The 15,002-nt window shown below is 37.8% G+C and overlaps 1 protein-coding gene across 1 annotated transcript in view; it reads left to right on the forward strand.

Annotated features, from left to right (window-relative positions):
• The window catches only part of ENO4 (enolase 4), a 1,153,105-nt gene that overhangs the window by 572,782 nt on the left and 565,321 nt on the right, over positions 1-15,002 (forward strand). Inside the window, exon 7 of the mRNA XM_044055968.1 lies at positions 14,397-14,465. Coding sequence (XP_043911903.1) covers positions 14,397-14,465 — 69 coding nt within the window. The remainder of the gene's footprint in view (positions 1-14,396; positions 14,466-15,002) is intronic.

Below are 15,002 nucleotides of genomic sequence, written 5' to 3' on the forward strand. Positions count from 1 at the left end.
CTTGTCCTAATACTTTAGCTCATATAAAGAAATCTCCTTTTCCAACTCCCTATTCTCTTTTTCTGTTAACTTTTTTACTTTCCATGTTTTTTCACTATCTTCTTTCTTTCTTTTAAACTTTTCTTGTACTATACTATTCATATTCTTTTCCCGAGTTATTTCTGTTTCTCCTTTCACGTTTTTTATTACTCTCATTACACTATCTTCCTTTAGTAATCTGTTTAAGTAACTTAATACTTTTCTTTTCCTTGTAAAAATATCTTTGCTTATATAATAATTCTTGTATTTTTCTAGATTTCTTTCATATAATTCTTTTTCATTGCCAAAGTATCATATGTTCAAAATCTTCCAATACAGTGTTATATGTTCTTTTATATTTTTCTTTCTCTACATTTTCCACTTCATATTGTCGCTGTAAAAATATATATATTTTTTATTTTTCCCTAAATTTCATCCACCATTCAGACAATTTTTTATAAAAATGTTCTCATAGTACTATTATCTTTCCATAACTGTATTACTAATCTTTTTCCTTCATCATTCCATGCCTCCTCATTTGTCCATTTTGTTCCTTTGCTTGTTTATATATTCCTTGTTTTCCTTTATCTCCAGACATATTGCAAGATGATCCAATAATCCTACTTAAACTATCTTCCCTTATCCTGTAAGTAAATCTTCTGATATTATAAAATAATCTATTTCAGTTCTAGACGTACACCTTTTGTAAGTCCATGAATTTTTATCCAACATTTTTCTTATATTATTTATTTCCTTTGTTTTTTACACTTGCCTCTGAAATCACAATTAAAGTCTCCTATTTTATAATATTCATATTAACCACTACATAGTTTAAAATCTGATGAAATAAGCTTTCCCCTTTCTTTACAATTAGTATAAGCATATAATGATATCATTCTATATACTTGTTCTTTACATTTTAAATATACACTGTCTGATCTTCCCAGTTTTGCTAACGTTACATCTAATATCCGTACTATACCTCTATAGAATACAGCTATTCAAGAACATCTGTCATTTCCCAAATTCCAGATTATCTTCCCTCCCATAGTTTCTGTGTTTTGTAATCTATCTTGTGTCTTCTAATATAATTACATCTATGTCAAGTTTTACACCACTCCAAAATCCATATCCTTCATACTACATTCTTAATACCATTCATATTTACAGAAAGCACTCTAACATTTTCATTTTCTTAGATTCATGATTTCATAAGTTCATAGCTAATTACTAAGATAGCTGCCTTAATGGGCCAATTTCTCTGCAAAAGTTGAGAAACAAACACCTTGTGTCTGTGAATCAACCATCTTAACTATTATACCAACCCAACCATTAGCAGTGTATATTCTTTTTCATCCATTTCTTTTCTTTTTTATTATTTTGTACTTATCCCTTTAAATTTTCTTTTTTCTGCCCTTTACCCTTTACTAATGCAATTCTTTTTAGTATCTCACATTTTATGTCTTCTTCAACACTTATTTTAGAGCCCTTTTCTGTGTCCTCTTTATTATTTTTTTCTCATCTAATTTTCTTCTATTTCTACTACTTCAGAATTTTTCCCATTGTTCATTTTCTTCTCTTTTTATTTATTTATTTATTTTTTTGGTCTTATTTTCATTTTTACAATCCATCTATAAATGTCCAATTTTGTTACATTTATAACATTTCAGTTTAAATTTTTTCATCATTTCCCTTTTCCCTACAAATATAACATTTTATTTTATCACAGTTACTTATCAAATGTCCTTTTCCACAAAAAAACATGTTTTGGGTTGTCCCCCAGTATTTTATGACACCCCTGTTCTGCTCCATATTTATCATACTTGGCATATGTATATATTTTTCTTGTTTTATTTTTAACACAATATCACAATCCTATCTACCAGTCTGTAAACCCCTTTTATCACAAACTTTTGCAATGTCCAATACTTCTTTACATAACGTCCTTAAATGTCCTTTCAAGTCTCTTTCCACCTCTGTTCAAAATTGTACATGAATTTACTTTTTTGTTTCTCTGTTAAATGCTTTTATCACATAAAGATTCCATTGGTTAGTCTTTCTTTTTTCATATTCTCCAAGAAAATTTTCCATTGAAAAAACAGTCTCAAATATAATGTTGCACAATGCCTTTCTGTTAACAAGAATAAATGCTCTTTCCTCATGTGCTTTTACACCCAAAGAAGTTATTAAATTCTCCCATATTTCATACCTATTTCTTTGTCTTTTTTACTTTGAATCCTTATCACTCACTTCCATTTTTCATTTTTTTCTGCCTTTTTCTTTTCTGCTACTCCCCTTTTGCCTTCATTTACTTTCTCTACATATGTTTAATTTTCCATCTCACCACTATTCATCAGGATTGCCTCTACATCCTCCTTTTATATTTTTTTCATAATTTCCCCCAGTTATCATCTCCTTCATTTTCTTTCTCACTGTGCATCACCATTTCTTTAAGTAAATCATCCCACAACTTTCCCACCTGGATGGTTGTAGTTATACAGCCATCATTTGATGACCCATCTCCATCAAACAGATTTCTTTGAAACATTTCATCAGAATCTTGCATGCATTCTCCAGTCTTGATAATGACTTTCTCCTCCATTTCTGTCACCACTCCCTTAACTCCTTCTCTGTCCATCTACCTCCCTGTTTCTTCTGGTCGCTTCTGTACCTGGAATGGAAACAAGAAGTACTCATGCAAAATGGGTTCCAATCGCAGCAACAAGTAGGGGAAGTTCCCCTATGCCCTAGTCAAATTTGCCCTAGTCAGTATGAATATTACTTTGAGTCTCCCCTAAAAAGACACCATTTGCCTAGTGGGACTTACATGGTCAACAAAGAGTAAATAAATAAATCCCCTCATAACTTAACACCTCTTTCTGCTACACCATGTTGAACCTCCTGAGGAAGACATGATAATGCTGGAGGTTCAATTACCCACTGTGCATTTTGACCACAAATGTGCTAGGTGATAGCATCAACCACAGTTGGCTCTAGAAACATTTTAGCCTTTGTCCACACAGGAACAAATGTTACTCACCACTGAGAATCAGGTAGTGATGCCTAGAGTGCTGCAGGGTGCACTTGAGAAAATTCAACACTATATGGGAATGGTAGAGAATAGGGACAATCCCATAATGATCTTCATGCAAAGCATAGTCACTCACATGGCATCCATGCCAGCCTCTATCCACATACTAGAAGAGCTTACCAAACACACACATTGGTGACAGTGGTAAATGTGTCAAGGAGCAGCTTTGCATGCATGTTGGCTATGTGAGACATGCAACACGGGTGGCCCAAGTAAGTTCAGCATACTTGGAAATGGATTTCTCCATCACTCTGCCAGTTAGACATCACTGGACTTCCACATCACATCACAGTAGCAACTCAATATCAAATTCACATGACAGTACTTCTTCTTGATCTCTAAGGCTATTCCCACACCCTGCTAGGAGAAATTGCACTGACGAAAAACACACCTGAAGCAGTCCTAACCCAATGCATGACATCTGTGAAGAAAAATGAAAATATTTACATTTACCTGGAAGGATTAAAGAAAATCAAATTAAAAAAAAAAGAAAAAAAGCATTTACATGAATAAATATATAAAAGAAATGAAAAAGTACATAATTAAAGAAGAACAAATTGCTCAGGAAGTGTCAATTTGCAACAACAGTATTACCTTCAGAATACCAGTTGAAAAAAACATTATTAGGGTGACATCGTCACAACATTATGTCTTATACAGGCAGTGAAAATGTTGTTTAAGCAGGCTGAACACTCGCCCAGTGACTATCTGCTTCTGGGACAGGGTGGTATTATAGTGTTCTTTTGCAGCTCTCTGTGGAGTACAGACTAGTGTCATAAGCTAAAGTTCAAGTGGGTAACCTGCATTACCTGAAAAAGATCAAGGAGAGGGGACACATAAAGATAAGGTAGTTAGTCATTAAACTTTGCTCAAGATATATAACAAAAACTATGGGGCCACAAACATATTTACTGTACAGTCATAAACAGTATAGGTTCATAGGTAGGTACTAGGCTATCGGCCCAAGGATCTACATAAGCCTAGCCAACAAGGTTCCCTGGCTTATGCCACCCAAGAAAGTTATTTTCCTGTGCCACTGTCGAGCAGAGACACAGAAGTGATCCCCAGGGTGTATTTCCTATTTCCCATCCACTCATCCAGATTTTTCTTGAAGAGTGCTAATGAAGAACTTTGCTTGACATAGATAGGTAGCCTGTTCCAGAGTATGGGAAGTCTCTGGGACAGGAATCTATCCCCCCAGCATGCCCTGTTTATTGTGGTGACAATGTTTAGGTTCCCAGAGCATGTAGCTTGGAGGGATTGGGATTTCTTTAGGTGTAGCATGTCCAACAGCTCTGGGTTTGACATAGCTTTATATATTAGGCAGAGATCACCTCGGAGTAGGCAATATGCTATGGTGTTTTTTGAGACGGTCAGTGTAGGGCATCTGTTTGAGGCCAGTAATCCTCTTTGTGAGGTACTTCTGTGGCCTTTCCAGCTGCTGCAGATGTCATGTGGTATCCTACCATGCAGAAAGTGGTGCTACAGTGAACTTGTGCACCATATGTGGGAATCATTGGTACTAACAGGATGCTAAGTCAGTATACATTTGTAATACAGCTATGTTCTTCGCACATTAACTGACAATTTATGGAATGGTAGTCCTTCCTATTATGGTACTTGTCAGGTCTTGGTCCAGGTAGTGCCTCAATAGCCACGCGAGTGCAATCTATCACACTAACCACTTCAGGGAAGCATGGCAATCTATTTGAGGCATGCATGGCAGTGGCTCGGTCCTATGGTGACACCGGAAAACAGATATGCTCATCCACATGAGCTAAGGGTATATCATGGAATGGCTGCAGTATCCTTGATGCATTAGTTTACAGATACCCAACATGTCCCCAGTCTGTCTCTGATAAGTCCCTGTGGGAAGTATAGTGAGATATATACATATATTGGTTTCCACAAGAAGAGAAAGACCATGCATTTCCCCAATTTTCATTTTGGCTTATACAAGTTCACAATAGCCCTTATAATGTCCCTATCTGCTCTAACATGTTCAAGCATCTCCTGCGCCAAAAGGTTATAATGCGCTAACCTTTGTCTATAATGCCTCCTCTGATGCTGCCTAACACTGCTTCATGTACCAAGTTGTTATACAGCAAAAGGAAAATAATGAATAAGACTGCCAGTGAAACTAACCATTTTCACCAACTGGAATGTAATCAAAACAGCAGTGAAAAAAATTTCATTAGGACATCGTCATCATATCATTACTTCTTATCCAGGCAGTGAAAATGTCAGTAAACAGGCTGAACACTCGATCAATGACTATCTGTTTCTGGGGCAGAGTGATATTATAGCATTCTTCTGCAGCTCCTTTTCAGACACAGACTAGTGTCATTAGCTAATGTTCAAGTGGGTAACCTGCATTACCTGAAAAAAAAGATCAAGGTGAGGGGACACATGATGATAAGGTAGTTAGTCATTACACTTTTCTCAACACATATAACAAAAGCTATGGGCCACAAACATATTTACTGTATACTTAAAAATAACAACATGCCAGGTGGTACGCAACCATGCAGGTACTGGTGCTACAATGACCTTGTGCCCCATATGTGGGAATCACTGGTACTGACAAGATGCTAAGTCAATATACATTTGTAATACAACTATGTTCTTTGCACACTGCCTGACAATTTAGGTTCATAGGTTCCTAGAGTAGTACTAGGCTAACTGCCTTTGTGGGCCACTTTAAGCCTAGCCAATTAAACCATGCGAGAATCAAACCCTGCATCTTGTGTCTGTAAGGTAAACACCCTAACCATTATGCCCTTCCTGTTATGGTACTTGTCCCACTTGGTCCAGGTGGAACCCCAATAGCCACATGAGTACAATCAATCACACCAAGCACCTCAGGGAAGCATGACAATCTATATGAGGCATGCATGGCAGTGGCTCGGTCCTATGGTGACACCGGAAAATAGATGTGCTCATCCACACGAGCTAAGGAGCTAAGAGTATATAATGAAACTGCTGCAGTATCCTTGAAACTAACCATTTTCCCCAAATGGAATGTGAATCAAAAAAGCAGTGCTTGCCTTTCTACAATAACCTATATGCACAAAGTGCACATGCATAGCAAAATGTGACTATGAATCACAAAAGATGTGAAAGGTACTCTATCATATTAATGTTACACTGTTACATATATTTCCTCATTTAAGTGTCATAAAACACTAATTTGTGTTCGACTAAGTGACTTTTCAAGGGTTGAACATATTCGCAGCAGATGTCTAAAAATCACATCTTGTCTGTGCTTGTGTGCAATTAGCAACATACCTGCTGCACACATGTAATGACTGTGAATACCACCATCAGATTCTTCAGCATCACCCCTTGTAATAAATAATGTCATCAGAGGACTGAAAGAGTTTTGCATCAAATAATGAACTTATTCTTCCTTTCTTACAAGTGTTTGTATTTTGTCATATGTTTTGCATGTCTTCATATATAATGTATTCACTGTTCCCTCCTTGAAAGAAAGTTTTGTCTTCTACCCCAGTCTTTCATTTGTGAACTGGCCAGTAAATAATGTTTCAGAGTAGTACACTACATATATTTAACTAAGTATTATCTGTGTGCTTTTTTGCCAGCTGTGCCACTGACTGTGGTGCTGCATTTAATACATCAGTAACATTGAGGCCACATGAAATAAGAGACTGTCCAACAGGTATAGGTGCCTTTGTATGAATGGTGCAATGGCTTGATTCATTGACTGTGTGCGCATGAGTAAATGTTTAAGGCTTCTATGTCAATGTGTTATTGCAATACATACTTTTACTATACTTGTGTAGCCACATGACAAAGGATACTCTATAACGAGTGGGCACCTTTTCACAGGTGGTGTTCTGCCTTGAGTCAATGTACATATACAGCTGATTGCTTTAGATGTCTGTGCAACTGGCTATGCTACTGCAGTAAATATTATAGCTTCAGCAATGTGGAAGCTGCATGGCATATGACAATGTAGCGGTGACCCTGTCTCTGAATGGGTATTTGTTCAGTTTAGTCAATGCATGTAAAGTAGTTTTTGCATGCTTTTGGGTGGGCTGCATTGTGGATTCTGATCTTTTGTATGTACTACTCCTGAGAAGTGAGCAGCATATTAGACTTATTCTATATCCAGCATCCCCCACAGTGATTGTTGTTACAACAGTTGCCTCCAGTTTTGTATGAAGTGTAGAAGTAACTATAGTCCCATCCATCAATGGATATGGTCCTTACACTGTGTATTGTTTTTGTCCCTCATATCAGTCTGACTACTGTTCCTGCATGCCTTATTGTGTGGTTATCCCTACCCTTGAGTACAGCTCATGCTTCCATTTTTTAAAGTATGGACTCTTTACTTAGAATTTCTGGCAGTACTTACCAATGTTTTGCATTGCCAACTACTTCATGAACTGACTTAGTGGCTTAAGATCATAACTTGTGGGATACATTTGGGTTGCTTAATGAGGCTTATCAAGGCCCGAGTAGTCATTGGATAGTATACACTTATGAACCTATGAATTTGATTGCATTACTCTCTATAATGAGCTCTTTTTGATACCTGAATCAAAAGAACAAGTTTTTATTTGGAATCCATACTGAGCTGGGGATTTGGTGAAATCATGAAATGCCCGCTGTGATGTGTACTGGCTTCTGCAACAATCAGTAAGGTGCACTTACAACTAATTTCTACTCCTCATCTTTTGTAGTTACTAACTTGCAAGTTAAATAAAATATTGAACAGCATGAGGGAAAGTCACAAGATGAAAGAATGGAGGAGGTGAGTATACAATCAGGGTATGCAAACACACACAGAAGACCACAGATGAACAGGGCTGCTGTGGACACACATGGAGGAATGAAGACACATAGACAGAGGTTAAGATATATGGTTGGGGGAAGGATGGGTTTTGGGCAGTCAAGCAGCCGCTGACCAGATCAGAGGGATGTTACCAGAACCCAGAAGGTGGCAGTCTTGAGTTCAGGTAGCCACTGTCATGCGCCACATCTACTTCTTATGGCCTGATGACATTGGACAGTTGGTTCAGCAAGTTTGATACCTGCTGCAGAAGGGGTTGGTGTATAGTGAACAAGCATGCCATTGTCCTATCAGCTGTTGCTACTGCCACATGCTCCAGCTGAGGCAGGGCCAGAATTGGGGCAGACTATCCACTGGACTAGAGTAGATCCCACCCCCTAACCCCCAACCCCAGTCAGGTGTGCACATCCTGCTCATCAGCATCTGGTGGGATGTCATGTACTGCAGAAAGGAAACAAAATGCAAAGCATAGCATTCAAGATGACAGCCCACAGTTGTTATGACAGAAATACTAAGGAAAGGATACTGGATGCAATTAACTCCACTGTGATATAAATCTAACCTGCTTCCTGTAGCAGCCAGCAGCATTTTCTTCATGTTGTGTCCATGCCAAAAGACAAAATGAATATTCAAGCTATCATATCACACAAAGAGGTTTTATGGAAATGTAAATGACAAAGTGAAATTATGCCCCATATACAAGCAGAAGCCTGAAATATTTCTCATCAGTTTTGGAGTTACACTAGCATGTGCATCTGCAGCAACAGGACAAGGCATCTTGTTTAGGAGAGCACTCTAAAGTACATCAGTAATATACACAGTATACAAGCAGTTACACTAAAGTTTCTAGGTAAAACACAATTAGCTGCAATGACACAGAAACAGCTATATCGTCACTGTTGGGTTCAATGAAGCAGAAACATAAAATGGTGGCACAGACCGCAGTGTCACAACCATGTGCCCTGCCCCACAAAACAACAGATGTTTACAACAAAACAGCGATTACTGCACACACACAGTATACAGGCAGTCACCCACAGATGGCAACCTGTGATATCCTGGTGTTTGTCAGAGGAAACAAATAATATTAAGAACAGATCTGTGAGAAACAGAAAACAGTTTACTAAAGGAAGTACTGTACACATCAGAAATGGCAAACACTGTACCAGTTGGGGAATCCCTACATTGCATCTGCTTTTCTCAGACTGAGATATTCAGGATTAAAGGGAAGCAAGTCATTGTACCAGTGCCTAGACTGTTTATTGGTTTGGGAATGCTGGTTACTCTTTACATCTGGTCTACCAGGTCATACCAAGTATATATGTTCCTGACACGGCCCACAGACAGTCCCAACAACTGCTACATGATCTGGCCATAGAGGAAATACAGTAAAATGTTGCTCTCTTTTGCACACAAGGCAGGTGCTCTTCATGGGATAATAGCATCAGTAGTTATTGCCACTAATGTATAGTAAAACAAGATGACAGTTTGATATTCACATCCTGGATGGGGCTTTGAATCATGTTTAGTGCATCCTAGTGTTTCATAGTCACAAGATGCATGTACACACACAGCTTTCATATATGAGCAGGTATGCATGGAATGCTGATGAGAAGCATAAACTGCATCAATGCACTCTGTTGCTGGTGTGCATCTCTATAACACACGCATTTATAAACAAAGGTGAAATCTAACTTTATTAGCATAAAAGAAATGCAAAAATTGTATTTAGCAATAACCTTTATGGTTGATCTACTATATTAGATGCAAAAATGCACAGCAAGCAGTATACTACTGAGTGAAAATGGAATCACTTTTAACCAGAACTGAAGCAGCAATTTCATAAGAAAGAATCCACAGGAGATAGCCGAAGATATACAGTACTGTGGTATGGGATGTATTAGCCACTGTTAGACACATGTGGAGACTGTCCTGGTGAATGCATCTTGTAACAGAATGGCACTTATGTGTCTAGTAGTATGCTTGCCTACAACAGTCACTTGCAGTGACAACCATTTGCCGTTAGCTACCTATTCACTTACAACCATAGCTAGGAACCACACCCCACTCCAACAAGATAGCCACAAGATAGCCACCCTCACATATATCCAGTCTATCATATCCTATGTGCCTATGTATGGGAGCAGGCAATTTAAATAAAATTGAGGGAGAGGTACAGTTCATAACTGTTTTGGCCTGAAAAGATACCCGCATAAAGTCATGGACTACTACCCACTCCACCTACTGCCCCCTACAACAAGAATGACTGCAGGGTATATCTGCACATGTTACTGCTATTGTCGTATCCAGGTTACCAGTGCCACACATATGTACCCACACCTGCTGTCAAGGAAGTCCCATAAATTATAGTATGCAGTAGGCGCAGTGGTGAAGCGGTTAGCGTTGTCGCCTCACAGCAAGAGGTTCTCCGGTTTGATTCTCGGCTGGAGCGCCTTATGTGTGGAATCTGCATGTCCTCCCCTTGGTTGAATGAATTTAAAGACATGCAGGTAGGTGCATGCGTGTGTGGGTGTGCCTTCCTTGAAGGTTGGGTGCCAGGCTGGCAACTCGACACCGTAAAAATTCACTGCCAATCATTAGCGGACCGGAGTTCTGTTGGAGCAACCCCTAACTGGGAAAAGCCAAAAGACAGTAGTAGATCCCTAAGAGCTACATATCCCATAATTATTATTATTATTATTACTATTTTCTTTTGTTGACTGGGTTAGAGATCTAAGGTAGTATTTATACTGACCAGGAGAAATTTGTCCCTACTGTTTTTGTTTCCAGATGTTTTGCAATGGTCCACAGGTTAGTCAAGAAGTATAGCAGAATGACATGGAGACAAGTTAAGAGTCACAAAAAAATATATGCATAGTGAGTCTGTATGCATTATTACAGTACCTGATAGTGGTTTGGGAAAAGATATCTTGAAAAAAAACTGTGAATGTTAGAAAACCTTTGGATGAGGAGCCTTTGTGGAGCCAGATCTCGGAAAATGTGATGTGCAGTGTACTGAGAAATAATACAAGTGAATAAAGGTTAATTAACATGAAGACACTCTGTTTGGTAGTTGTCTGTCTGATGTAATAAAGGCTGCTGCAGCCAAAAATCAGACTTTTACAAAAATGTTACAGCCCAGGAGAATCCTTTATAAAACTAGGTGGGGGCTCTGCCCCCTCCACACTCCCTAACTATATAGCTCCTGGATTGCACTACAGTGGGGAAAGGGATATATCCCTTTTATTTGCCTACAAGTACTACTTGTCAGGCAAATGAGTTTCAGTCAAATGAACTGTCGGGCAAATGAAGGTGACCCATTTATATATATATATATATATATATATATACATATAAATATATATATATATATATATATATATATATATATATATACATACACACACACATATATATATATATATATATATATATATATATATATACACACACACACACACACACACATACATAGAAAGACAGAGATACATACACATAGGGATAATGATAATAACTTTGATATTACTTTTTCAAGTGCTGCAGCTGTAGACTGTTTTTTTTTTTGCATCAATATGATTTTAAGCAATTTTGTACTCCTTGGTTACAATACCAATTTAGTCAGTTGAATATGGCTGTCAAATGGCAACTGATTATTCAGTTCTGGACTGCTGAACTCAAAAGTGACTTTATTAAGTTAGAATTGGGGAGTCCACCTCTACAACAAGGCGCGTCACAAGTGGAGTCCCTCAGGGATCAGTCTTTGGACCACTCCTTTTTGGCATTTATGTCTCAGAAGCCAAGGCAAATGTCAGTGGTCTCTGGCTGACTAAATTTGCAGATGATTGCAAATTAGGAGCTGTCATTGAAACTCACACTGACACAAATGTTCTCCATGAGGGGCTGACACAGACAAACAACTGGTGTCAGAGTCATGGACTAAAGCTAAATGCCAGGAAATGTATAATAGTATCCTTTAGGAATTCATCTATGTGTGGTAATTATCATATTGACAACATACCCCTTAGAGTTGACCCAGTAGTCATGGACTTAGGAACATACATAGATAGTAATCTAGCCTTTGATCATCACGTGTCATCAGTGGTGAGGAAATCACTCTATGTTGCGCAACTTATAAACAAAAGGTAAGTCCAAGGAAGTCATTATTCCACTGTATTCGGCATTCATCAGACCTATCATTGAGTACAATGCCCCCTTTGGTATGTACCTAACCAGGCATATCCAACAACTGGAACGTCCACAGAGATTCCTCACTAAAAGAATGCAGGGCGTAAGTATTATGTCCTATGCAAACCACCTCAAGGCCCTATCCCTGTATGCTGTCTCCTACAGGCTTTTGAGGAGAGATCTATGCCTGGCATACAGGGCTTTGTCAGACTCCCACTCTGATGGACTTCCTGCATATCCACAAAACAAACAGTACCCGAATTACCCATTCTAAAGACGTAAACCTTGCCTGTGATATAAATAGGACCTGCTGGAGAGATAGGTATGTATCCCAGACACTACCCTGTCTATGGAACAGTCTCCCCATCCATGTGAAACAGAGTTCCTCCCTAATCCAATTCAAGTGCAACTTACACAATTGGATGGGAAACGGAAAATTCACCCCTGATTTGTCACCTATGTCTCTGATGCAAATAGGTAACCTGTAAATGGTTCATCTCCCAGGCCCATGCTTACATTTATCAAGGGTATCAGAACTTGTCAGAGATTTGGGATGCATGGCTAGGCTTAAAAAGGCCCCTGTGGTTGTTAGCCTAGTAAGCACATATGAACCTATTAAACAGTGTTGTCATATACTTTGTTCATTTGTATATGACATTAAGAAATGTATGATGAATGGCATCTCTGGAGTGAGGCATGAAAAATAGTTCATATTCCAAGTGTTATTAATGTACACAGCTGGCTTGTATCATATATTAGAGAGAGGTTGAAACTTGTTTTTATTGTGTTTCTGCTTTTCATTTTATGCAATGATGCAATAAAAGAAAATGTTCAAGATGTGGGGAAGAGGGACATAACAGTAGAACTGTAGCTTATTTTGGTTTGATTGTCTGCAAGTCAAAGGCATAGAAAAGAATTGTAGCTTGAAAATAATGTAATAGATAGGATGGATGAGCAAACTGAGGGAAAGGATGCTGATAGTAAACAAGTAATAAAAGACGAGTGAGGAGGGAGATGATGTTAAGTAGAATAATGTTGACTCAGCAGAGAAAGAAGAAAAAAAAATGTAAGTGACATTTTGGAAGCTGACATTAGTGAGCAAAATGAAGAGAAATGTACAGTTCTATAAATTTAACTTATCAGCACTACAGATGTTTGAATGATCTCTGCAACAGTAGCCTTAACTATAGAGGTTATATCTTGCCAAGGGTATAATAGCTGGCCAGCTTCCAAAGCTTCAGGGCACCTTCCATGCTCCCAAATTGTCAACCATCTTGAGATAAAAAGACAAATTTGGGTACAAAGCCCTTCAGAGCTTTCCTGCCATCGAAGAGTATGCTCCTCTGAGGCTTTCGAGGATAGGCGGTTGGCTTGTGCTGTCTTTTGCTGGGCAGATAAGTTCCCTTTTGAGGAAAAAAAATCCATTGCCTTATATTTTCTGTTCTTTTACTACCTTCCTCTTCAGGAAAGTTATTCTGAAGCTAGGAGTGTTGTGTTTTAACAGACTGTCTCAAGACTGTAACATACTTTTAAATGGAGGACTTGTTTTTTCTGCCACTGTAAAAGTAGTGTAAGCTAACTGATAACATTTTTTCTGTGAAGAAATTGTGTTTATTTTTCTGTTGTGGGCATGCCATAGTGTTTGAAAGTGCTCCTCATCAATGTAAAACAGAGTTCATCCCTGACCCTATTCAAACAAAACCTTGACAATTGGATAGAAACTCATAAATGTACCCCTGATCTAATCCCCATGTCCATTATGGACAGAGGCTGTCAATTAGAAAATTATTATCCTAACTAACACTCCCTACTATCTCCCTCCAGTATAGATGCCCATGATACTCAGGGCGCAAGTGGTTTGTGGTGAGTGATTAGGCTTGTAAGGGCCCTAGTGGTCATTAGTCTTGTAACAATCCATGAGCCTATATGAGTTGCTGCAAGCATCACATAGCTTTTTACTAGCCCACTTTATAACTTTCTTGAATCCTGATCACCTGTGTTGAAACTTGCACCAGGCATAATCCATTTATGAATCAACCAAAGCACATCTGTTGCATTTATAAAAAAATATTAATTGATGACATTTTCAATGATTTTATGCCATTGCATTTTAAAGCAGTTATCAAACATGTATGTGGAACACTTCATAAGTTAATGACTACTACAAATTCTTTGTGTCATAATTTGTAACTGTGTTAGTCTTTGCACGTTAGATTTTTGATTAGTAAAATGTTAATGCAGTGCTAATTTGACTTGTTTATAACTCTGTCTAGTTTTACTTGACAGAGTCTGAAAATGTTTTCGGATCTTCAGCTTCAAATAACAAGAATGTTGGATGCTTCATCAAAAACTGGTGTAAGTATAAACCTATATGTAATTAAATGCATCAGGAGCATATAGTTTGACATTTTCTAAAATATATATTACTGTGCACTGAATGACATGCAGAATATACTAAGCAAGAAGAAGAATCGACCATATTCTTGGTATGGGATAGTCAAGTTTTTGTATTTCAATATAACAAAACATTTTTTAGAGGAATCCTCTTGTACTAATCGTTGTAAACACCTAGATGTTGATAACTTGTAACATCAAGGATGTTGTGGTTCCAGTTGCTGGTAGAGCTCTATTGGTAAATACTGTACAATATATGAGAATACTTCTTTTTAATATGCAATCACAATTCCTTCTTTAAATTTTATATATATATATATATATATATATATATATATATATATATATCTAAGAAACAAGTGTACATAATTAGTACAACGTAACCAATGTTCATAATACTTGCTCTTTTAAAACTGGTGTACATGTATCTGTACTTACCTATACTTGTACACAATTACCTTAGAGAAAGAAATTAAGTAAATAACTGCCTGTGACCAG

The sequence above is a fragment of the Protopterus annectens genome, chromosome 14.part0 (genome assembly GCF_019279795.1).
Source record: "Protopterus annectens isolate FY-2018-M chromosome 14.part0, PAN1.0, whole genome shotgun sequence".
NCBI classification, from domain to species: domain Eukaryota; kingdom Metazoa; phylum Chordata; order Ceratodontiformes; family Protopteridae; genus Protopterus; species Protopterus annectens.